The sequence below is a fragment of the Arvicanthis niloticus genome, chromosome 1 (assembly GCF_011762505.2).
Source record: "Arvicanthis niloticus isolate mArvNil1 chromosome 1, mArvNil1.pat.X, whole genome shotgun sequence".
NCBI lineage: Eukaryota > Metazoa > Chordata > Mammalia > Rodentia > Muridae > Arvicanthis > Arvicanthis niloticus.
The window spans coordinates 78067366-78093622 of NC_047658.1; the positions used below are offsets into that span (position 1 = coordinate 78067366).

A 26257-nucleotide genomic window follows, 5' to 3' on the forward strand; every position below is an offset into this window, starting at 1 on the left:
CCCATTCTTGGTCTGTTTAACTTTTTTTTTCCAGTATGAGGATCAAACCCAGGCCTTCACCATGTTACATAAGCATTCCACTGCTGAGCCACACCTCCGCTCAAATATCAATAGCCCCACATTCAGGTTGGATTAGCTGCTAAGCAGTCCCATGGAATCTTGGTTACAATAATTGTCATACCATATTATAATTGTCTTTATGTTCCTTGGAGAGACAGGCTAGTATGGATTGGGTATCGGTCTCTGGAAAGTGATCATTATGGTATACATTTTTCTTGTTGAGGAATGAGAAACTATTGATTACATACTAATATTACAACTGTCTACTTGCATATGTTTTCTCTGATAAACTAAGCATGTAAGCACATAGATCAAGTTCTTCAAATCTTCTTTTTATTTCATAGCACAGTAATTGACTCTTGAGTGTTAGGTTCAGGAGTAAGTGGTATATCCGTCTCAGAATTTCAGTTAAACAGTTTTCCTGTATCAAGGTTTCATCTTTGCCTATATAAATAAAAATGGGGTAAAAAAATATATCAGAATGTGGCCTTCAGTGCTTGGCATTCTCAGCTCTTACAGATATCTGTGCTTGGTTAGTGTCAAGGAGAGAGGCTGAGTAGAATTGTTAGCAGAGCCAAAGGAGCAGATACGTGAAGTATGACTGCTGGTTAGTAGAAAGCTTGAGCGAGGCCTATCTTGTTTTATTGTATTCTTGCATGCATGCTGTGTGTGTGACCTTATTTTGAACTGGCTTATGAGCTTTTCTCTTTTCTTTTTAGGTCCAAGACAACTTTGACAAGATTGAATTCAATAGAATGTGTTGGACCCTCTGTGTCAAGAAAAACCTCACAAAGAATCCACTACTCATTACAGAAGATGATGCATTTAAAGTGTGGGTCATTTTCAACTTTTTGTCAGAGGACAAGTATCCATTAATTATTGTGCCAGAAGAGGTAAGGTGTGGCTCTGGGGACTTTTTAGATGTCTAAGCACTGAGAGACCTGGCCTGCAAAATTTGTGTTGATTCAGTGTTGATACTTGTTTTTTCTTTTTTAATTGTTTTGTTTTTTTGATCAGAGGCAAAACAGGTTGAATCCAGAAAAGCCCAAATTTAGGGATTTGGGGGAAATCAAAAATCTCCCTTGGAGATTTGCAGGGACAGTGAGTCCCTTCCTCTTGGAGTTGCTGTGGTTGCAGGTGAATCCATCATCATGGTATCTAAAGAGTATTTGTTCAGTACAAGGGACAGCATAATTGTCTACTTGTGGAAGAACTGGCTGATGCTCTGTGGGAAATATGTAGGATCCAGAGTCCTGTTCTCTCGATGTGTTAGGAGTAGGTACTGCTTTTCTTGTTTCAAGTTTCAAAGTCTAGGATTATGTTTTTTTCTAGGCAGCTCAAAGCAAAGGAGAGCAACTCTGCTGCTTTTGTTCTGTGTTACTCTCCCTGGATGTCCTAGGTGAGGACATTGGGGATAAGGAGTAAGGTTCCTATGCAGTTTTCTAGAAACTAGACATGCAGGAGAGGTTTGACCAGACATGAATCTTTCTGAGTCAAGATGACAATTTCCTGTATGAGGTAGCTACATTCATGAAATCATGATTATGATGTTATTGAGTCCTGCGGCTGAACTTTTGGGTCTGAGTCTTCTGCAGAACATAGATAACTGGTCTGTATTAGATAAGGCCATAACCAGCAGACTAAATTTGTATCCTCTTGTTCCTTGTCTACTTTTGTTGATAGTGCCTGGTTGTGGGGAAGTACAGGCACATTTCAGTCCTGGGCACCTAGAGGTAGCACAATGCTTTTTATAAAGTGTGGTCTTTGAGACAGACTGATTTTGAAACCACTTTACCACTTCTTCACAGAGTAACAAAGTAATCTTGCGATCTGTGCCTCCCCCTTTAGAATGGAGTTAGCTGTTTTCTACAATGTACCCTGTGAGGCTAAAATGTTGACCGTATGTGAAACACTTGATGCAATGCCTAAATCCATGATGCATGCTCACCAAATGGGTCACGATAATGGGTGTGGTGTGTTTAGTGTTAGAGGTAGAGTATCCTTGTGGAAATATACAGTTAGAACTTGTGAGAAGCCAAGGCTGTGGAGAGACATGGAGAAACCATAGGAGTGGGTTAGGCAGGGAGGAAGTGACCATAGTAGGGGTTATGAGCCAAGGAGAACCTTGGAGCTGTCTCTATGGCAGCAGGAGGAAGTAGAGTTGGTAAAGGAAGCAGAACTGTGTAGGCCGTGAGATAAGGGGAGACACATGAGAACATAAATTGCAAAAAAATCAGATAGTAGTAAGAAGGGCCTTCTGGATTTAACAGTCGGTAGCAAGGGAGAGGCAGTTTCTCTAGGGTAGTAGGAACACTGTCTTGTTGCTAAAGATGATCATGTCTAAGTATGAAGTGTATATGACTGTTAAGGAGGACATGGAAAGCAGTTCCTGGAGCACTGCCCAGCATAATCCAGAGTGGGTAATGGTGGCCTGAAAGACCTCTAACAGACATGGGTGCTGCTCAGGGCTTTGTACAGGTTATTTTCTTCTTAGGAAAGAATTTTATTCCTGCTGCTGCTGCTACTATTAATGTGTATCTGTGTTTTGCTTGCATATATGTCTGTGCACCTTATGTGTGCCTGGTGCTAGTGGCCTTAGAGGTCAGAAGAGGGCATTGAATTCCCTTGAACTGGAGTTATGGAAAGTTATGTGCCACTAGGTGGGTGTGGGCAGTGGTCATTGCTGCTCTCCAGCCCCGTGTAAGATTTCTAACAGGGTCTTTTTTTTTTTTTTTTTAGACAGGGTCTCTCTACAGAGCCCTGGCTATTTTGGAACTGACTATGTAGACCAGGCTGGCCTCAAACTCACAGAGATCTGCCTGCCTCTTCCTTCCTGAGTGCTAGGTCTAAAGGTGCGTGCCACCATGCCTGGCCTTCCAATATGGTCTTTGAAGATATTTTGCACCCACACTCAGAATTCCAAGTTTATATGTTGGAACTAGAAGTGGATGGGTCTCTTATCCTTGACATTTTGGATTTTTCTGTTACTAAAATATCAATGGTAGACCTGCAAGCCACTTTGTCTTACTTTCAGAATTAACAATTAAGTAGCAAGGATGCCTGCTTACTTTATTGTGGACATGGTAAGTGCTTTCTTGATTTGGGGACTCTATTATTACAGAGACACCACTGTGGTCAGCTTCTTGATGATCCTGAGAAGCAACAGGACCTTGATGGGCCTGATGCTGTCTTTGCTGCAGCCCAGAGCCCAGCCTGGGATCCTGAATGCTCACTTTTATCATTATAAAGTGACATGAAAATGTTGTCCTCCTTCAAACATGTTAATCCTGTTTGGGCGAAGAGTGACCTCTCTTTGGTGCAGCAGACCTTGTCATGTCTTGTATGGGCTTACTCTGTGCTTTGCATCCTTGAGTGTCTCTGCATCTCCTCTCAGATGGAGAATTCCTCTCAGAATTAAGAACATGTGCTGCAGTTCCAGCACCAAGGAAGCTTGAGGCAGGAGGATCAAGAGATTGAGGCCTGCCTGGTTTACATGACAAAGTCTGTTTCTACTAACAAAAGTAGAAGTAGAGTTAGACTTAGAGAAGTATTCCTGCAGGCTAGAGAAGGGATCACTGGATCAGATTAATATGAGATTGTTCAGTTGCTGAGTCAGTCTCTTGAGGTTTACCCATGGCCTTGGCACACTGAGCTTCAGCAAGCCATCTGCCCTGTGACCAAGCGCTGCAACCTCAGGGTCACACTAGGTTGTGGAAAATAGAGCCTGTTAAATTTTGTTTCCTTTCTAAATATTTAACAACGTGAAAACTATATATTTGAACTGATTTCGAAATGCAGAGTTTTAGAAAATGTAACATAAAAACATACATTAAAAAAAATTTAAAATGCAATGTCTTTGTGGGTTTAACTTGTCTGTTGGGAATTTTAAAGTCTTACAAGTTCAGAGTGTGTCATGTTTATATGAGAAGCTTACTGCTCATTACATAGAGTCTAAATAGAATGTATTTATCTTTTACACACACACACACACACACACACACACACACACACACACACACTCACACTCCTTTGTTTGTTTGTTTGGGCTGGCCTGGAACTCACTCTGTAGACAAGGCTGGCTTTGAACTCACAGAGATCCACCTGCCTCTGTCTCCCACGTGCTGGGTTAAAGGTGTGCTCCTGTGCCACCACTCCTGCATAATTTTTGTTTCTAGCAATCCATCTATCATAATGATCACTTGTGTTTTAATTTTACGTTTTTTGTTGTTACTTGTTTTGTTTTTGAGACATGGTTTCACAGTGAAGTCTGGGCTGGCCTCAAACTTGTGGGTATTCTCCTGTTTCCGCCCCCAAGCGTTGAGATCATAGATACACTCTACCATACCCAGTGAAGTCAAGTTGTTTTTTCTCTACTTCAGCCAATATCATTGTCTAACAGCAGCAGTTGTGTGGATAATGCATCTACAGTTTTCATTTGACTACGTTTCCATCACCCAGAATGAATGTCAAGAATGTTAAGTAAATATTTAAATTACATGGTAAAGTCAAGGTGTGTTTATTGGCACATTTGTAGAGAGATGGCAAGCCCTTTTGAGTTGGTTCCACATTTTCTTCTGGTCATATTCCTGGAAATGTATGCTGGTAAAGTATAAAGTATAGTTTTTACTAGTGTCATTTCCCATAGTACCAAGAACAAAACAGGATGTGTCTGTCACACACTTATTTGGAAGAAGTGTCTTGCTGCAGTGAAAACTCAAACTTGAAATAGTTTTAAAGAGATCTTGAGTGAGGTAAAATGTAGGTTGCTCCTTTAATGACAGAGAGAACTTTTGACAGGATAAAAATTCAAGCCAAAGACCTAGAAAAATCACATTCAGCTTGAAGTTTCTTCTTTGTTATTTTTAGTGAAATCTGCTTGGAAGGAGGAAGCAGGCTGCTTCCTGAACTGAATGAGCCTTAGAATTGGTACAGGCTCTTCTGTGAAGCAGCCCTGGCACACATGACTCATTTAGTTCACTGAATAGTGGAGTGAGAATGTGTCTCTTTGGCCAGCACAGTCAAAGGTCCTTCTGCTCCTTGGTTATAGTGTATACTTGTGTCCCAAGTCAACAGGAAAGACACAGTTGCTGGGAGTGATGGTTTGTTGGTGCTGGGGCTGGAAGTCAGCCTCCCAGGGCTTGAAAGGCACCATCATAGGAAGGTTCCAGAGAACTTGGGAAACTGTTTCGAGAATTGGATTGAGAATCTCAGTTGCAAACAAAAGGTCACCTGGAGCTGGAAGGTGGTGGCTTGGCCTCACTGTGGTGGGTAATTGAAGGCTGTCTCCTGTCTGTCATGGGCTACAGTATCCTGTCAAGCCCACTGTAGTCCTTTATCCTGTACACACACACATCTGCTTCCTCATAGTATTCCCTTGATGAGCTAAGTCACACTCAGCAGTTCAGTGCCTTGTTTGGGCACTCTTAGGGAGTTAGAATGTCTATGTATGTTAGCACCACCTTGGACAATTGCTTATCTATTTTATATTACCTAAATGCAGAGTAAACAGACTCATGTAGCCCAGGCTGGTCTTGAATTCACTATTTAGCTAGGGATGGTTTTGATCTACCAACTGACCTTCACTGCTTGCTTGCTTGCTCCCTCTCTCCCTCCCACCTTCTCTCCCTCCCTCCCTCCCTCCCTCCTTCCCTCCCTCCCTCCCTCCCTCCCCTTCTTTCTTTCTTTTAAAAAACTTACTTTTTTTTAGCCTCTCCTTGACTTTAATCATCTTTTTTCCTTTTCCTGTCTTTTTCCCCCTACAGATTGAATACCTGCTTAAGAAACTTACAGAAGCTATGGGAGGAGGTTGGCAACAAGAACAATTTGAACATTACAAAATAAACTTTGATGACAATAAAGACGGCCTTTCTGCCTGGGAGCTTATTGAGCTAATTGGGAATGGACAGTTTAGCAAGGGCATGGATCGGCAGACAGTGTCTATGGCCATTAATGAGGTCTTCAATGAGCTTATTTTAGATGTGTTGAAACAGGTAAGAGGCCCATAACACTGTCTCCCTCATCTTTAGAATCCGATGTTTGAAACCAAATAGCTTCCTTCCCTCTTTATAAGTCACTTACTCTTTAAATGATTTAGAACAAATATAAAGTTTTCTATTTTCTCTGTTATTAGACTTTTAGGATTCACCCCCACCTTGCTGGGATATTGAGGATTAAACCAATGTATTCTGCATTCTAGACAAGTGCTTCACAGTTGAGCTGTATCTAGCCCTAGGCTCTTGTTTTAAAGAATTACTGTCATAGTTTTGAAGTACAGTTAAGAATTGAGAAGTTACTACTTTTAAAGGGACTGTTAAATCAAGTTTCCAAATGAGTTTTAAAAAGTACCCTCATATCATATGTAATCCTGTACCCACTAATGTGGGAAGATGCCCATGGTGTATGTTCAGTGGAAAGAACAGTGGGCTCTTGTAACATGACACATGTGTAGAGATGTGTAGAAGGATGCTCACTAATGTGTATCCCGTGATCACCTCCACAGTGTGTGATTTTGGTGAATTTTACTTAATTTTTTTGTATATTTTTAGAAAATTCTTCATGATTTTCCTGTATTTTTATAGAAATAGAAAAATACCCTTACCTCTAGGAAGTAGTACTTTTTGTATAGCAAAGTTGTATTTATCTTAACTAAGCACCCAACAGTGTCTGATATACATGTAGGAAACTAAATACTTACTAAATAGAACATCTGTTTCTCTTGAGACAGGATCTCACCCTAGCTCTGGCTGGCCTGGAACTCACTGTGTAGACCAGGCTGGCCTCAGTATGCCTGCTGGGACTGCACTAGTGGCATATATGTTTGTCTTTCAAACATCTTACATTATTATATCAAATAATCTGCTTTCAGTTTTCTAAACTTATCACTTTCTTTGTTCAGTAGGTGATTATTATTGTCCTTGTTCTTTTTTCTATCGGTAAGCATTAATTAAGGCTTAACTTGTATAGGGATCTGATATTACAAGGATGTACATGCTATTTATTGTCCACATGCCTTTATGTCTCCTTTTGCTGTGCATCCCAAACATTTCTGTTTACCTATAAATATTTCAGTAAATGTCTTAAAACGTAAGGCAATGTAGGAAAATTCACTATTAATACCAAAGGTTCTGTTATCTGTATGTCACTTGCAGAGACTCTGAAATGTCTAAATTTACTTGTAAACCTTTGTGTGTGGTCGTGTGGATTTCACTGGGGATCATGTCTCTGGATCACAGATTCTCAGAGACTCCAGTCCATTGTCCACACAGGTGAGAACCATTGACACATTTGTATATTTTGGACCAGGTGTCAGATAATAGAGGAAATAAGACAATCAAAGAAAGGAGTGTCAGCTCTTACACATAAAAGCACACATGTTACAGTTGGTTTAATCTGCCATAGGGCTACATGATGAAGAAAGGCCACAAACGGAAAAACTGGACCGAGCGCTGGTTTGTATTAAAACCCAACATAATTTCCTACTATGTGAGCGAGGATCTGAAAGATAAGAAAGGAGACATCCTGTTGGATGAAAACTGCTGTGTGGAGGTGAGTGGGTGTGGCTTCTCTGCATGCTTGCCCTCTGCTGCCCCCTGCTGTCCATGGGCTTTCCCAGCCTCGCTCTTACTGACTGAACCTTCAAATAATCCCCAAGTGGACATTTTCAAAATAAAGTGTAGTCACTGTGACTTCTAAACTAAAAATGAAAGACAACTGACAAAATGTGTACCTAATATGAATTATTTTCTGTCTTATGCTTGTGAATAAAGTATAAAGATCAAATCTGAGAGGTTTGTATTTAAGGAATCATTGAATAAAATCAAGTCATTAAAAAGGCAAAACAAAAACAAAAACAAAAAACGCAGTAAGATGATTTTGGAAGTAATCAATAGACTACAGATCCGGAGCTTTGAAAATAAAGCAAACAGAAGAAGCTGGGTCATTCTGGTGAGATAGGGTCTCAGGTAGTGCAGTCACCGTGCAGTCACAGATGGTATGGATTCCTTATCCTCCTACCTCTTCTACCCCAGGCCTAGGGAGACAGGCATGTGCTCCTACACCTCACTTTATTTTAAAGACAGGAATATTTGTTTATGAGGATGGGCTCTCACCTCATCTGAGTGGCTTTACACTTGTATAGCCTTGAACTCTTCATCCTTGTCCCTCTCTCTACACAGCACTAAGATTGCACGTGTGAGCCTCCATGCCTGCCTTAAGTGATATATTTTATAGCTGTTCATTCCATAGTGACGTAAAGTCCTCAAGAACATACATTTTGTGGGGGCAAGGTGATACATATCTGTAATCCCAGCAATCGAGACGCTGGAGGATTGCCTGCTCTATTTTGCCAGGGTTACATGGTAAGACCTTGTCTCAAAAAATTAATTTTTGTTTTTTAGATTTGATTTGTAAATTAGCCACCACTAGTGTCTCGGTATTGTTGAATAACATTTAAAATATGGGAATTCACACTCAAACTATAGACATGGTATAAAGCTGTATTAATACTTTGTGGTTTGCTCACACTCAGCTAAATGAGACCTAAAGGATTTTCCTAAGCTCTGCCATTTTACTCATAAAGATAGAGGTCAAGAGCCACAGGGCACCAGCAGTAACAACTCAGATGTAAGAAAACACAGTGTAGTCAGTGGTCTCCTATAACTGTTATGTGGGTATCCCTTCTAGGGTTCCTGCAGGGGACACACTCAATTACTAGAGTGCAAGCAAAGAGCATGGGGTCCTCTTGTCCTCATCGGATGTTGTAGTTCTTCTTCTGTAGATGTGGCATCTCAGTCAGGGGACATTGTAACTACACATGAGGCTGCCTGGGGGACAGCATTAGTAATTAGACATTTGCATTTGTAGGTGTTTTCATTGGCATTGAGTTTCAGTTAGATTTAAATAGGAAATTACTTGAAATATGTAAGAAGAAAACTAAGCCAGGTGTGGTGTGACACATGCCTGTAATCCCAGCATTTAGGAGGCTGGGGCTGAAGGGTCGTGAGTTCAAGATCCTCCTAGTCCACGTTGTGAGACCCTGTCTCCATAAACAAAATGGTAGTTTCCTGCTGATGGACTACACTTCCCAGCTTCCTTGAGGACTATGGAAGTCATTCCCACCCCTACGAGAGGCCACATCCTATCTTCTTCTGGATATTTTGGCATCCACATATGTGGGTGACAAAGATGCCACCTTGCCATGAATAAACATGGTCCCATCTAAGGTCAGATCAAGTCTCTTTCTTCTTTTTCTCTCCCCTCAGCTGCTTTGTAAATAATCTATCACAAACAAAAAAGAATAAAATTTTAAAGAACTAATCATGGTTTCTGTTTTAGTCTCTGCCTGACAAAGATGGAAAGAAATGTCTTTTTCTAATAAAATGCTTTGATAAGACCTTTGAAATCAGCGCCTCGGATAAGAAGAAGAAACAAGAATGGATTCAGGGTAGGCCTTTTTTTATTATTTTCCACAACAGGGAGCCGAAGATGGGCATGGCAAGATGGGCATGGCCGAGGCTTTAAATCCCATGGAGGATTTGAATACATGGGAGGTAGACAGGGAGCAGCAGGAGTTCTCTACATGGAGTGCCACTCCAGCCTGTGCCACTGTAGACCCTGCTGGGGTGGAGGTAGGGTGGGGAGGGGGTGGGGAGGGGGAGGAGGGACCAAAACAAACAAAGCAAAAAACTTTGTGTTTTCAAACCTTGCCTAAGACACTGGCACAGTTTGTTTCCTTATGTCGTGGCTATTGCCACATGTGAAAGAAAACCAAGGAAACACAAGTTCCCTTTAAAAAATTTTTTTGGCCAATTTATTTGCATTCTGACTTTGTGGGAACAAAACTATATTTTAGGTCTTACTGCCCTAATTCTTGAAAGTGCATGGAATTTTCCTTTAGGCATATGAAAAATGTTAGTGGATGATGGGATTTTGGTTATGCACAAGACAGAAAAGGAATTTATGGAGTGGTTTTGTAACTCAAGAAACCAGTAACCTGAGGAGAGAGCATTGTGTTAGCATTTAAAAGGAAGTGGATGATGTAGCCTTACTCATTTGATTAAAGTGCCTCAGAAGAAGCACAAGAAACTGTTAGCATCATTGCTGATGGGAGGATAAGAGTAGGAAGAGACTGAGGTCTGAAGTCCGTGCTTCTTGAATTTGAACAATAGGTATTAGTTAACTGAGAAATTAATCTTAAGTGGTTGGAAACACCAAGCTCCAAGTATGGTAGACCATGCCTGTGACCCCACCACTCAGGAGGCAGGGGCAGTAGACTGCTGCGGTCGAAGCCAGTCTGCACTACATAATAGGTTTCTGGCCAACTTCAGTTACAGAGTCAAATCAGATAACAGCCTAGAGAGATGGCTCAGTGAGTAAGAGCACTGGCTGCTTCTCTAAATGACCAGGTTTCCATGTTCAGTATCACAGTCATAGTTATAGTTCACAGTCATCCATAACTCCAGTCCCAGGGACCTGACACCTTTCTTCTATCTTCTCGGGGGTCAGATACATTGCACACATACATACATGCAGGCAAACCACTCATATACATAAGATAAATAAAAAATAGAAAAGAAATAAGATTTTATATGAAATATATGTCTGTAAACAGTGTTCATTTGCAATGTATGTATCTTATGAAGTCCTTTGTTTTGCGCTCTATGTAGATTTTTAATAAATGGTGACTACTGAGATATGTATTCACATATAGGGAAGTGGTTTCATAGACATAGCTGAGGGCAGAATCAGTGTAATAGACTGCACATCAGATGCTAAGAACTTTGATTCTCTGTCCTTAGTATGTCTTAATTTTATTTGGCTTTAAAAAACTGTTATGTATATGTGTGCTTATGATATATGTGTATGGGCATGCATGCCACGTATCATGTGTGGGTCCCAAGGATTAAACTGGTCCAAGCCTCCACAGCTAGGGTCTTTTACATGCTGAGTCATCTTGCCTGTCTTTTTTTTTTTTTTTTTTTTAATAGCATTTTTGGGGAGTAGGAAAGGGCCAGAAATGTGATATCAGCCCTTGGCAACCACAGACAGCAGGGTTTCTGTGAGTTTGAGGACACACCAAACTGGGCTATCTAGTGAAGCTCTGTCTTTAAAAAAAGTGTGTGTGTGTGTGTGTGTGTGCGCGCGCGCGTGCCCTGTAGTGTGTTTCCAGTGAAGTGTCTGTTGGCACAGGTGCACAGCTGTGGACCTGGACTTAGAAAAGACTGTAATGCACACATTTCTCATGTGGGACCTGGAGAAGCTGATGCACTCAGGCTGAGCCACTGCTCATGGCAACATCTCACCCCGACTAGTGCTGTATACATTCCAGTTTAGATGTACAGACTATAAATCCTTTTTTCTCCGTTCCTTATAGCCATCCATTCCACCATCCATCTGTTGAAGCTGGGCAGCCCCCCACCACACAAGGAAGCCCGCCAGCGTCGGAAGGAGCTCCGAAGGAAGCTGCTGGCAGAGCAGGAGGAGCTGGAGCGGCAGATGAAGGAACTCCAAGCCGCCAATGAAAACAAGCAGCAGGAGCTGGAGAGCGTGAGGAAGGTGGGCGTGGCCAGAACTGCCTGGGTCAGAACACGGGAAACGCTGGCCCACGTACTACCCAAGCCACACACGGCCTCCAGCCTCGGGAGCTTTGCTATATGCACACTAAGTTAGGAGCCGTTTCGTGAGCTGAGTTCTCAGGAAGTATCCAGCCCTAGGGCTAGCAAGTTGTGTTTATAAGGGTAAAGTTCTGCACTGTCCCTCTTGGAGATGGCGCTAAAGGGCTTAGACGTGAACCATTGTCAAGTATGTTCACAAGTGCTCTCAGCACTGTGGGGTACACACACAGAAGTAGAACTGAGAGGTAGAAGCTGAGTAGATAGGAAGGCTGGGCTGATGGAAAAACCACTGTCTTGGACAGTGCTGTTCCCTCTGCTGCAGGAGGCTCAGCAGTTACCTGCTGCAGCTGCAGGAGGCTCAGCAGTTTCCTGCTGCAGCCAGATATGGCGCATTTCAGCTTATGAAGTGTATTTTGACTGTGACTCGTCATGTGTTTCTGAGGGGAGCTAACTCGCTGTGGTGTTTGCTGGAGGTCCTTATATCTCACTGCTCTCAACGTCTTTTTGTGGTTTTACTGTGGTGGTGCGGCTGCTGCTGTCCTAGTTTTTTAAGACTGGGCCTCAATATGCATCTCTGGCTGGCCCAAAGTTTGTTATGTAGACCAGGCTTGTCTCTAATTCAGAGATCGGCTTGCCTCTGACTGGGATTAAAGGTGAGTCCACCATGTCTGGCACTGCCTTTGTTTTTTACCTGTTTAGAATTTATAGAATGTGGACCAAGGTTTGTCATTATGTTAGGTAAATTTTCAATGTATTTCTTTCAGTATTTTTCCTCCCCTCTTACTTGTTCCATATGCTGTTGAACAGAATATTATGTACAACAGTGCCCGGGTTCTCTGAAGCTGTTTGTTTTTCTTGTTTTTCTGTCTTTTGACTGTATACTTTCTGTGTACTCTTTAGAGCAAGTCTTCTTGTAACCCAAATAGATTGTCAAGCCCCTCTAGTTGATTATTTTTAGAAATAAGATCTTGTAGCCCAGGCTAGCCTTCAACTCTCTTCTTGGGAAGTTGGCCTTGAACTTCTGATCTTCCTGCTTCCAGCTTCCAAGTTCAGGAACCATAGGTGTGCTCCAGCATACCACGTCCTGGTGCTGTGCACACTGTCCTCACACTGTCCTCTTGTGCTCTACACAGCCCTCTAGAGGACTTTTCAGTGAGTTCTTGAATACTACAGTTCAGCAGTCTCCATTTGGTTCTTTTAAATTAGTGACTGTATTGGTATGCTTTCTCCACTTGATGGGATATTGTTATTCCTTCATATGTTTTTAAACATGACTTCCTGTCATTCTTTATAGTATACTTACTGTAATAGCCGTGTAGATATGCCTCCCTCCCAGGCTGCTTCAAAGGCAGAGCCTGGTGACTGTTTTCTTACATAGGGGTTACACTTTCCTGTTTCTCATACTTTTTTTTTTTAGTTGAAAACTGTATGTTTTAGAAGATAAGGTGTGGGAACTGTGGATGCTGATCCTAATGCCCCTATCCGAAGCTTGTCATTGTGTGGTTATTTATTTAGTGACTTGGCTGGACTATTTTCTGGACCCTTGAGGCCTTCAGGTTTGCTCCTCAGGCAGCCACAGCCGGGAATGACCCTCCACACAGCTCTCCTCTCCTCCTGTCACTGTATACTTTCATTGCTGTCTCCCCTGACTGACTGCTAGAGTTCACTGATTTCTGGATGTTCGATATGTTTTCTGCAGTGCTCTAGGCATGACGTAGCCTCACAGTCTAAGGTTAAGTTCAGACCCATATCCTCTCAAGGCCAGCCTTAAAGAGGGCTCTGCCTAGCCAGACCTTCCTGCTTCTTTTTGTCAGGCTCAACTAATGTGGTTGGTTTCCCTCCCAGTGGAACTGCTCTTAATCACTGCTCAAATCTTGTTTGTACGCCTCACAGAACAAAGTTATGTTTGGTGAGACAGTTGTGGAGCCTGCTTTTCTCCTTGAGCAAAACTTCCCTGGAAGGCTGGGTGTGTGATGGCACAGGCCTATAACCCCAGCACTTGGAAGGCTGAAGCAGGAGGATGGCAAGTTCTAAGAGACAACAGCACATACTTGGAGTCAGTCATTCACAGTCCTGCTTTAAGAGCAGAGGGCACAGCCTGCTGTCTCCTCTGTTTCCTTCTTCCCCTGTGGAGCTTTTGCCCAAATGAGTTGAGACCAGGGTGATCAGACCTGTTTTCTCTGCCTGCTAGGGCTCCTTGACCCCACACTGGGGTAGTTTCTAGGTCTAAACCCAGCAGCTGCTTCTCCCTTACTGTAGCCTGGGCTGCCAGCAGAGGATAGAGGGCGCCCTTGTCTCAGCTTTCGTCTGCCGGGAGTGGTACTTCCCTCTTGCCTGGGGGAGGGGAGGAGTGCCTGAAACGTCTTCGTGTTCTAAGATCCAATTGATTATCTTTTGTTGCTGTTTTTCTTTCTGTGTATTTGTTTGTTTGTTTGTGGTTTGCTTTTTGTCCTTTGAGGGTGGATGGGATCAACTTTGGGGTCTTGTACATGCTGGGCAAGCCCTCTCCTGCCCAGCTACAGCCTCGATATGCTAGGATAGTCTGCAAGCTTTAATATGTTTTTGGTTTTTTTTTTGTTTTTTATTTTTTACATCTGTTGTTCTCAGAGCAGGCTGAGGATGGGTGTGGGTGGTGGGGGCTGGGGAAGCTCCCTGTGTCACCTACCTGGAAGCTGAGCTCAGATAACAGATGTGGGGAATAGGGTGGTAGGAGACAGCACCACCCTGTATAGAAACCACCTGTATAGAAAGCTCCAGAACTAGGTCAAAGTGTGTGAGCGTAGTTGCAAATGATTATGATTCAGTGGCCTACTCAGATTCTCCATGTATAATGTTTAGAATCAAGTCATTCATACCTGAGTTGTTTTATATGCTGACTGGATGGAATTCCAGTGTGTCTCACCGCTTTTATTTAATTTTTATTGAATGTATGGTTTTGTTATATGCTTAAGCAAGACTTTCTTCCACTGTAACAATTTTGCTTTTCTGTGGATGGGTTTCTGGTTGATTAGAAACTGGAGGAAGCAGCGTCTCGTGCCGCAGATGAGGAAAAGAAACGCCTGCAGACTCAGGTAGAACTGCAGACCAGGTTCAGCACAGAGCTGGAGAGGGAGAAGCTGGTAAGTCTGAGAACCACTGCCTCGGCCCAGGAAGGCCTGGCCGCTACCTCATCCTGGCTTTGCTGTGCTTTGTGGTGGCTACTGGAGAGTTGTGTATGTTTGTGCATTATCCTTTATTGAGCATCTCTGTGTACAGAGAGGTAGAGGAAAAGGATGGGCTCCTTGTTTTCCACACCCCTAAGCAGAATTGTATGCAGTGGGGTGATAAGGGCTTAGTTAGTATGGTTACATGTCTTCATTTACTTTGAGTTGTTCCTGTCATCCTGGGGCAACCAGGATCCTTTACATTCTCAAATGCCTCGTGGTATGGACAGTGAGTAGCTGTGGGAGAGTAAGTCTAAACCCACAGCATTTCTCCTCCATAATGAGCAAAGTGAACACAGACCTCTGAGCTCCGGTTGCTGTTCTGACCACGCCGAGGTCCAGTTGCTTTGTGGAGCTCGCTGGTTACTGGAGCACACATCTCTCATGGAGTGCTGCTGTGCTGAGCCCGTGCCTGAACACAGCCTGGTGCTGCCCTTAGTCACGTGCTGCTCAGAGGAGAGGTTCCTATTTGTGTTCAGGAAGGCGCAGATGTATTTGAAGATATCCAGCTGTTCTCCCTCCCTGCTCTGTCTCTCTGAGCACTAGTGTGATTGTGATTGGTGTGTGCTCCCTGCACAGGCCATTCTGTGTGTGAGCTCTCAGGCAGGACTCTCATGAGAACATAGGGAGCTAATGTTAGTGACATAATTGATAAACTGCAGAGAAGTACACCAACATGTGTGATAGTATGAGTGAACACCATGACTCACACATCCAAAGTAAACACTACCAGTAAGCTGTACCCCAGCCCTGTCCTTATGTTTCGTAAAACAGGGATTAAGTCCTCTTCAGTCGGAGGGGAAAGCCATGCCCTTGTTAAGTACACTGGTGCCCCAGGGATGGGAAGGAAGCAGAGGCCGTGGGGCTGCGGCCCATAGGCTGCTAAGCCCAGGCAAAGGCTCACTCTTAAGATTTGCAAAAGAAGTTTTTGGTTGTAAAATAGAAACGAATTTAAAGAGAAATTCACTTTTTTTCTTGACTTAAATAAAAATACAGAGTAGAAAGGCTAGCACATACAGAACGGGAGTGCAGCGTGGGGTTGCAGGTTATTTTCTCAGGCTCCTACTGTGGGTGTTGAATTTATCCCCCCCCCCCCCCCCCCGTTTCCTACATCTTAGCTGAAAGGCAAAGGTGTGGTGGAGCCTTGCCCTGGGGTCGAGGTCACCCCGATTTAAGCAAGGCCACCATCCTCTCATCCCTCCAGATCAGACAGCAGATGGAGGAGCAGGTTGCCCAGAAGTCCTCTGAGCTGGAGCAGTATCTGCAGCGAGTCCGGGAGCTGGAAGACATGTACCTAAAGCTGCAGGAGGCCCTTGAGGACGAGAGGCAGGCCCGGCAGGATGAAGAGACCGTGCGCAAGCTTCAGGCCAGGTGCAGACCGGTTTGCAGCCCTCTCCCTCGTGGGCTATGCTTGCTCAGTGTTAGAACACTATTGGAAAGGGAGCCTGAGCCCATGTGTTGTCTAGCCTGGGAGACCCTACACGTTGGGCTGGCAGGGGTGTTTCTTCTGATCCTGGGGTACAGAAGCCTTTGCTTGGGGGCCTAAGGGGGGGGGGTCACCTTTGCTCTCTTGTACCAGTCTGGTGGCCGTGTTTGCTGGGATGCCCTACATTCTACTTCAGACCATCTGTCAGCCAGATCAGCTTTGGTGGAGACTTGAGTCTGACATGAGTGGTCCTTGCTGCACTGCCTCGGCCCAGGTGGCAGCAGAGCTTTGGTGGATAAGATGGAATATGTACTCTCTGTTTGGTAGTGTGCGGTTGGTACCATTTCTTCAGCAGCCATTACATGCAACCCAAGTTTTAAAGTTTTGAAACTAGATTTCCCCCCACACCCACCCCCGAACTTTTAAATTCTGGTTTACAATTTGTGATACTTATATTCTCAGAGAAAAATTTTGATTTGATTTTTTTTTTCTTTCTGACTGTGTGTACATCTGTGTGAGGGCATTAGAACCCTGGAACTAGAGTTACAGGCAGGTGTGAGCTGCCATGTGGGTGCTGGGAATTGAGCCCAGGTCCTCTGGGAGAACAGCCTGCTCTAACCACCGAGCCATCTCACCAGCCCCTGCTTTGGGTCTTTGTAACATCAGGGAGGACGGCAAGGGATGACAAGCTTTCCAGGTTTAACCTGTTGTCCTTTACTTCCTCATGAGGCCTTGTGCGTGGCAGTACAGATGTGAGCTGTGACACCCCGCCTCATGTTGGGGAACAGTTAGAAGGTAAGCTGGTAGAATCTGTATAGCTGCCAATCCTCATGGAGAGAAGCAAAAGATGCTGTTTAAACCTGGGAAGAAAAGGGAAGGACCTGAGATGGCTCAGCAGGTAAAAGATGCTCGGCGCTGTGCAGGCCTGATGTCCCTGGTCCTATCGCTGCCACCCACATAAAGGTGGGAGGAAGAAACAGACTCACAGGGCTGCCTCTGACCTCTACACACATAGCACACATCACACACACACACATGATAATAATTTTTAAATGTTAAAAATGGAAAATAAACTGAAAAAGGAGTCTGGTGTAGTTGCATACTCTGCCAGAAGTAATGGGGCTGGTGAGATGGCTCAGGGGCAAAGGTCAAGCCTCATGACCTGAGTCTGATCCCTGAGATCCACATGGTGGAAGGAGAGAACCAGCCTGTCTAATCTCCACATGTGTACCTCAACATGCAGCCACATCCAGACAAGTGGAACTATAAGACATCAAATATATCATTCAGAACAAAAAACGACTTGGGGCCATTAGATGACTCTGGGTAAAGCTGCTTGTGCATAAGCCTGGCAACCCAGGTCCAATCCACGGAGCCCACATGGAGACAGAGGAGAGAAGCCACTGCACAGGCTGCCCCTCTGCCCTAGCCAGCTAGTTGGAGCCACCAATGGTGCTGTTGACAGTGTCATTAGCAGGTCATTCAGGAGAAGGTGCAAATCCTGTGTCACTTCAGAGAGTGACACTCTGAGTGATACTGGACATATTTTGAGTCACAGATTTATTCTTGCTGGGAGTTTATAGATCACTCTCATGCACAGAGCCTACGGAAGGCCGCCGTGTTTCAGTGGTCTTGAGGGAAATGGGATGTAACACAGCAGAGATTAAGTCTCAGAAGACCAGGTAACTCAGAAGTTTACTGAAGTACCAGCTCTCCTGTGTGGGGTAAATGATGCTTTCTGCAGTGATGACTTTTCTCTTGCTTTGATAATGATGAAAGCAACTAGGGAAAGGGGGATTTACTGCAGCTTGCGATCCCAGAGGGGAGTCTGATTGCTGGGAACGCATGGCATGGTGGCAAGAGCAGGAAGTGGCTCATCCCATTGCCACCTGCGAAAGGAGCAGGAGATGAGGTAAGCCTGCACCCTGTGACACAAAGGAATGGAAATGGGCTACACGGGTCAGCTGAAAGGCCATATGGGTCTGTAAGTTTTTATGTCACCAAACTAAAGTTGATCTTTATTTTTAAGACAGAATCTCACTATGTGGCCCCAGATGGCCTAGAACTGGCTCTGTAGACCAGGTCCACCTGCCTCTGACTCCCAAGTGATGGAATTAAAGGTGTGCACCCTACTGTCCAGCTTATTATCACTATTTTTGAGAAATGCTGTCCTCAGGAGGAAAATGGAATGTAGTTGAGGACGGTCTTCATGCCTCCACCTCTGGAGTGCTGATCACAGACACGTACCACAACTCTTACTGGCTATTGAACAAGATGGCTTTGTACAAGATGGACAAACATTCTTACTGCCTGAGCTACATCCCAGGCCCAGGGAATAGCTTTTGAATTCCTGAAAGGGTCCACAAACCTGATATGGTAGTGCGCACTGCTGCCTCTCTGCCAGCTGCTGGGATGTGTTTCATGTGTTTGAAGGCAGACAGGGCCTGGCTTCTGAAGTGAGGTATGGGTACTTAATTCCCATGGTACTTGAGCTTAAAGTAGTATTTTACTATGTCAAACTTTTAGTTTTTTATCCATAAAATAACGGTGATTGACGGTTTCAGGATTGTGGGGATGAAGTTAGATGTAGCAGGTACAGTGTTTAGCATTGACAGCATGCAGCTTTGTGTTCTTTTATCTCATTCGTGGATGGGGAAGATACATTATATACAGAATTAAGAAGGATGGTGAATGATAGTGTTAGGCCAAGAAAATATCAGGAAAACAAGTAGAGGGACTAGAGATGGCTCAGCAGCTGAGAGCAGTTGCTGTTCTTGTGGAGGGCTAGGGTCCAGGTCCCAGTGCCCATATGGCAGGTCACAACTGATTCTCCTGCCTTAGCCTCCCGAGTGACTAGGAGGACGGGCGTGTGCACGTACTTGGCTCATTCCTTCTCTACAAAGGAGGATGCCCAGACACAGGAAGGGAGGAAGTGCTGAAGTCTTTAGTCAGAGGTCAGTTTGCAAACCACAGAAACCAACTTGGATGAGGGAAGGCAAGAAGATGATTTATGGGAACATTCTTAAATAGTTCTCCAGTTCCATGGAGGCAGGTGGCCTGGCCTTGAACAGTGGTGGGAACCAAGGGGCATGGTCCTAGGGAGGATGCCACAGACACAGGTACTGAGTGTCAGCACTATTATTGCCCCTGCCACCAATAAGAGAAGTTATCCATTGTCTCTGATTCTGTGCCAGCTGTTTTTGAGTCAGAGTTCCAGGGGAACAATTGCTTTGCCAAGCTCAGTTCTTGTTCCACTATGCTCTGCTGCCAAGCGCAGGCGACAGGTTCTGCATGGTGGCATCTGTAGGGGAGATGGGGCTCCACCTCCCACAAGACCCTCACTGTGCTATTCTCTAGCTGCATGAAGCAGCCTAGCCCCCTGAAAGCCTACTCTCCCTCTGTACTCTAGCACTCTCACCTACTGTAGAAGAACATTGGGAGAGAACACAGATGCATGATGGATAGCTAGGAATGAGGAGTGCATGTCAGGGCTGTCTGCAGTGCTGGGCACAGTGGTGGACACTGTATTCCAGGAGACGTCCTAGGAACTCAAGTGTGACTCCAGGGGGATTTGGAGTCTGGAAGAGGTGGTGTGGTCCTTGCCTCTTCCTTGCTGTTGCTGTAGAGACCAGATGCTGCAGGTGCCAGTGGCTGCCCTGGCATATGACTTGACTCTGTGTGGCTCCTTGTTAGACTTGTGCCTTGACTACTGTTGGCGTTTGACCACACTATCTGCATCTTGAGTGCAGGTTTGAGCAGTGTATTGGTTTATTTACTTAAACACAAGTGCAGTTGGCTAATCCAAGCCAGCTTGTTACTGTGGCTAATACTTTGGCACTACACACCTGCATTGAAGTCCATTGTGTCCTCTGCAGTACACTTGTGGACACATTCCTTCATCTGTGACGAGGGACTAGTACCTCCCGGATTGTTGGTAACAGGTCTTTATTAGATGAATAAATGCTTTAATGTTGTAGCAACCAGGCAGGCTGCAGAGCTTGGCTCCACCACCTGGCAGGTGACTTAAGCTCTGGGCTTTACTTCTTCATCTCAGATGTGACTACTGATTGCACTTACGTGCACTCTGAAAAGCAGTGGAGAAAACACACTTAACTCAGTTCTTGGCATACACTTGCCATTGCCTAAATGCTTGTTTAACTTTTCCTTCGTGTAAGATTAAGGACACTTGGAACAGGACATATGGGCTGCTCGAAGGCTTTGTGATAGACACTGCTTGGCTCTCAGTCTCCTTTAAGATGGGAGGCCTTAGATAACTGAGAAAATGTCGTCTCTGAAGTGCTTGCCCATCATGGTCAGGGTCCCCAGCAGGGTGTGACCCTGAGTGTCCTCTGTGTTACAGATTGCTGGAAGAAGAATCTTCTAAGAGAGCTGAGCTGGAAAAGTGGCACCTGGCACAGCAGCAGGCCATTCAGACCACAGAGGCGGAGAAACAGGAGCTGGAGCAGCAGCGTGTCCTGAAGGAACAGGCTCTGCAGGAGGCTATGGCACAGCTGGAACAGCTGGAGTTGGAGCGGAAGCAGGCCCTGGAGCAGTATGAGGTGGCTGGACTTAGCCCTGACACACCTGTAACTGGCACCTTAGCTCAGCTGGGTAGGGTGGGGCTCTGCACCTAACCCTGCAGAAACCAATGTCAAGGAACTCCAGCATTCACTTGGCAGAATCTTGCTTAGCAAAGAGAAGAAAGAAGTTTTATTTTGTTTTCTATAGAAGATGAGCTGTCTGTCCACTCAGGGACCATGCAGGAGTGTGAGTGTGGAAGTACAGTTACACCCCATGACAGAGGGTCCCCAAGCTGCAGAATGGACTCCAGGAACACAGGGATAGCATGTGGGCGTAGGCAGTACCCATGGTCCCACCTTGAGGTTGAGCACCCAGGGAGGTCACTTGCTCTCAGCCCCTCACTCAGACCTCAATGTCTTAATTACTGTTCTGTTGCTGTGACAAAACACTGTGACCAAGGCAACTTATAAAAAAGTATTCAGTTGGACTTATGGTTTCAGTGGTTAGAGTCCATGATGGGGGAGTGAGGGCAGAGGCAGGGACACTGAGCACCACATCCTCTGAAAGCACAAGGCAGAGAAACACTGGAATGGCTGGAGTCTTTTGGAACCTCAGAGTTCAGCCCAGTGACACAGCTCCTCCAACAAGGTCACTCTTCTACTCCTTCCCAAACAGCCCCCACTAACTGGGGACCAAGCATTCAAATGTATGAGCCTACTAGGGCCACTCATTCAAGCCGTCTGGCCATGGCTGTCCTGAGGGTGTGTCAGTAGAACAGCCCTTTCTTCTCATGTTCTTCAGAACCTGTTACTATTGAAGCTAGGACTAGCAGCTATGGTGAGAGAGCTGAGATAGCAACAAGATAGGTCTGGGAAGGGCAGGGACAGAGGCAGGAAGCTGACACACAGGGTCTACCGTCACATGCATGAGGTGAGGAGAGCCTTGGAGTCACATGGCTTGGCCTCCAGTCCTGCTTCCTCCACCTTGGGCAGATGCCTTAGCTCTCTGAGCCTGAGTTTTTGCTAATGTGCAAAGGGTGATGCTAGCTTCTCTTCCTTACAGTGATTCTGGTCATTTAATACGGGAATACACAGGTATACTGTAGGTGCCAGTCCATGTTACTTAGTTTTTAAACTGCCACTGTTGTCCTAGGGAGTTAAAAAGAAGCTAGAGATGGCAACAAATATGACCAAGAGCTGGAAGGACAAAGTGGCCCATCATGAAGGATTAATACGATTGATAGAACCAGGTAATATATATATATATATATATATATACATATATATATAATTAGCTATTTTATTTTCTGTTGTATTTATGCGACTGAATTTATGTGAACAAACAGCAATAACTTTCTCAAGGGCACAAAGCCCTTGCTTCTATTCATAGCACCGCATAAAACTGGGTAGGGGCAGCTACCTGTAGTGCTAGCCCTTGGGGTCTGAAGTGTGAACTCACCCTTGAGATGGCTCAGGGGTTAAAGCACTACGTAGGCCTGATGGCTTACATTCAAGTCCTTGGAACCCTTACCAATACCTGGATGAGGAGATGTATATTTGCAATCCAGGGCTCCTACAGGGAGATGGGAGCAGAGAGCCACCCTGAAGCCAAGACGCTTCTATAAATTTCTCTTAAGAAACTTGTCCTCCTTAGTAAGTGATCCCAGGTAACCACCCTGCATGCATCATGCCACTCTTTTGGCTGGTGGACCTTTTTGGCTATTCCTCAGAGAAGAAGTAGGAAAGTTGTTTTCCCTGATGCAATGACAGCTGTGGAGAGAGCCAGCCTTCCTGCATTGAAAGCCTGTTTGTCGCTTAGGTTCCAAGAACCCTCACCTGATCACCAACTGGGGACCTGCAGCGTTCACACAGGCAGAGCTTGAGGAGAGAGAGAAGAGCTGGAAAGAGAAGAAGACCACAGAGTGACAGCTGTCCAAGCGGCCACCCAGTCAGTCACATCAGTGAGGAGTTAAGAGCTTCATACCTGGGACAAGGACACTGGCTTTGCTGCTTCTACTCTTCCCTCAGGGCTCCAGCAGGGTCCATGTGCTGAGGACGCCATATTTACCTTCTAGCCACGTCTCAGCTCTCCTTGGCGAGAACATAGGCATGGGTGAGGCTGGGGCCACCTTCACTGTCGCCTTCTGCAGCCCTTGCAGACCCTGGTCTCAGCCCCTCCTTGGATGGGAGGTCAGCTGTCTCTTCAGGCAGCACATTCCCTCTGCTGATTGGCTGGTCTGCTTGCCTTTTCGTGTCAGGTGCATGACAGGCCTTCGTTGTTGGTGCTCTGATGGACAAGTCACCAGTCTCTGCCCTTGTGGATGGGATCTGGTGGGTGACACTGCCCAGCCTCTGCTAAGATGCTTCCCTCCCTGAGTGTCACACACTTGGCATGCTTCATCTGCATTTTCTTTCCCCTCACCTCAAAGCGTAACATATCCTGGCCCAGTGTCTCAACTTAGTTCTTTGGGTGTTCTGTCCCCGGCTGCTAGTCTGTTGAAATCAGTGGTGGTTGGATAGTTTGGGAGGCTATGTGGGCACAGTGGAAGCTGACAGTATATAGGCTGGTTAGATGTGACGTTCACAGGATGATGGCAAGCCTTGTGGCTTTCACTAGGACGATGTCTCTCTCCTTTTCCCTCCCCCAAGGATGATGGCACAGGTCACGGTTTCTATGCCTCTTGTTTGGGGAATGTTTTCAGCGCTAATCTGGTCTGAGACTGAGAGTAGCGTTTAGGAAAGTGAGCCTTACCACACTAGTTGGAATCTGTAACCAGCAGTAACTCCATAAACAGCCAAGATGCTTTACATTTATAGACAGGAAGGTGATCCGTGCGTTCCAGAAAAGGCGGGCTTCAGTAGCAGAGCAGGGAACCCCAAGTGTCCTGGTCCAGCCTTGCCTCAGAGCAGAAAGGAGGTCGTTCTAACATGTGCAGGTCTAGAGATAGGTCCCAGTGTTCCTGCATCTACGTAAGGACTGGATGGAGTTCCTCTTATGACTGGAAAACATTTGCCAATGGAAGTCTTATCAATTTTTCTTAAGATTTTGGGCTGCTTAATAAAAGTAATTTTATTTAATGTTTATAGTTGCCTTCATACAGTTTAGATTTGTATACAAAATATCACTGTGTCATGAACCTTTTTAGTTAGCAGATAACCTGGGTGTGGATTTGGGCCTGGCCATTCACTCACCATGTTTCCTTGTTAGTGCTGCTGGGACTCAGACCAAAGGCACCAGGTCTCCCTGTGGCTTGATGATATCTCCTAGGGACCCCAGTGTCCCTGGAGGGAAGAGGAAAAGAAACTCCAAGAAGGTACTGACCCGTGTGAAATGTCTGGCCGGAAGCAGGGGCCTGGGAGTTCAGGGGAGACTGGGGTAAAGGGATTGCCGTGTCCGGGCTGGCAGAGCATGCCTCCACGGCCCTCCTTGTCTCCACGCCTGAATACTGCATGCTCCCTCCTGCAGTATGCATGAGCTGTGTAGAGGGTGTCTGTAGTTTGTAGTGTTTGTTACTGCTTGCCTCACTGGCTTCAGTCGCACTGTGGTTGGGAAGTGAAAGTCCTTTTTAAACAGTGGATAAGAACTGTGTGACTCCCATCTGGGCTGATGCTCTGATGCTCGTGAGTCTCTCCTGATACTCGAGGTGGTTTCAGCTAAGTGCCTTAGACCCTGCCCCCTCTCTGTATTAACTACAGGAAACCTGGGGAGTGTGTGTCTGTGTGTTCACTGAAATCAGCCCTTTGCTCCAACTAGTGATGAGATTATCTGCAGGAATTATGAATGAAAAGCATTTGAAAATGTTTTGAGATCTACTATATTGAAAATGAACAAATTATTTATAATTTTAAAGCATTCTTATCTGCATGTTGTACAATGTAATATGCTCTACTTTCTTAATTTTTTGTGCTAATTTTTCTAAGATATTAAAATGTTTTCTATGGAAATTTTGGTTTCTATTTTTTAGTACAATGGACTCAATAACAAAATTAAATATACCAGAATATCATACATTTTAAACTGGTTTAATAAAACAGACTAAAGTGTGTGTGTGTGTGTGTGTACGTGCATGTCTGCATGTGTGTTTTTGCTAATCTTTTTGTTCATAGTCCTGTGGACATGGCTTAAGGGTACTCCTGAAAACACTGGGTTTGGGAGTTAAGACCTTAAGAAGTTAGCTTTGACCTCATGTTGGGTGTGTGAGTCACAGCTGTGGGAGGCCTTGGTGGATGTGTCAGCTCAGGGACCTACAGAACCGACTTGTCTTCATTCTTGCTGTTACCTCTGAAGCCTTTTTCTCTTGTCCCTGTTTTCTCAAAAAAAAATTTTTTTTATGTCTTTGGGTGTTTCTTTCACCAGAATAAACATTGTGGTTTTCTATCTGGTTTTACATGGTCACCAAGATTAAAACTCTTACTATGGATGAAGGAGTCCCTTGTTCTAGCTTGACTGTGGATTGGCAAGCTGGTCTTTCCTCATGGAGGAAGCAAGGAGAGGTAGATGTTTGTCAAACTATTCTTTCTCTAGTGCAGTGCTCTCAAGTAGGGACACTTGTTCCTGAGGGGACACTTGGCAGTGTCTGCAAACATTTGTGGTTTTCATAACTGGAAGGAGTGTGCTGGCTGTAGTGGGTGCTTGCATTACCCCCGCTAGGAGGGGAGGTGCTGGTAATTCCTGTTAAGCCTCATTGACCCTTCTGAGGTTTCCAAGTCATTGGTCTTGGGTAGTGGGCACATTTGTGGTGGACACTAAATTCCAACCCTGGTCTAGACTCAGCCTCCCTGTCCAGTATCTACTACAGCAGAAATGGTCTGTCAGGGCCATGCACCCACAGGAATGTGGGCTTTTCTCTTTATGTCTACCTCCTGTTGAGAGGGCCAGAGAGATTGTTATTCTGTCTAGCTACCCTTTCTTCCAGATCCCACCTCCCCATTTGAAGTCCCATTTCACCCCAGTTCTCCCCCAAGCACCAGTAGCCTAAACTGGGTTTCTGAAGGTGGCATCTGTGAGAATCACTTCCTGTGTTTCCCCTCTGCTCTTTAGCCAGGAGCACCCCAAGGACAGGGTCCATCTCAGACTGGTTTCAGACCAGCTGCCACCTCCATGTTCACCCTCAAAGTCTGCCCAATGGGAGTTAGGCTGCCAGAGCAGGTGTTTGGTATCAGGGGAGAGCATTCCAGGTTTGGAATTTAGTGGCCACCAGAAACATGCCCACTATCCAAGACCAGTGACTTGGAAGCCTCAGAAGGATCAACAAGACTTAACAGGACTTGACAGCACTCTCCTTCAAGCTGGGCTGATCTGAGACACCCAGTACAGCCAGGGCACTCCTTCCGGTTATGAAAACCAGGATATAATGAGTTGTTTACAGAGAATATGAACTAGGGAAAAGACTTCACCTCAGAGGCCCAAGGCCTGTAGCCCTGGTCCTGAGCTGG

At 45.1% G+C, this 26257-nt stretch overlaps 1 protein-coding gene across 2 annotated transcripts in view; it reads left to right on the top strand.

The window, feature by feature from the left end:
- The window catches only part of Swap70 (switching B cell complex subunit SWAP70), a 61106-nt gene extending 36340 nt beyond the window's left edge, over positions 1-24766 (top strand). Inside the window, exons 3-12 of one of the 2 annotated variants that reach the window (XM_034514001.2) lie at positions 780-953; positions 5823-6050; positions 7459-7605; positions 9394-9502; positions 11432-11613; positions 14684-14791; positions 16080-16246; positions 20662-20860; positions 21975-22071; positions 22641-24766. In XM_034514001.2, the coding sequence (XP_034369892.1) occupies positions 780-953; positions 5823-6050; positions 7459-7605; positions 9394-9502; positions 11432-11613; positions 14684-14791; positions 16080-16246; positions 20662-20860; positions 21975-22071; positions 22641-22747 (1518 nt within the window). In that variant the 3' untranslated portion in view covers positions 22748-24766. The remainder of the gene's footprint in view (positions 1-779; positions 954-5822; positions 6051-7458; positions 7606-9393; positions 9503-11431; positions 11614-14683; positions 14792-16079; positions 16247-20661; positions 20861-21974; positions 22072-22640) is intronic. The other variant, XM_076940797.1, reaches the window with a different exon arrangement.
- The last annotated feature ends 1491 nt before the right edge of the window (positions 24767-26257 follow it).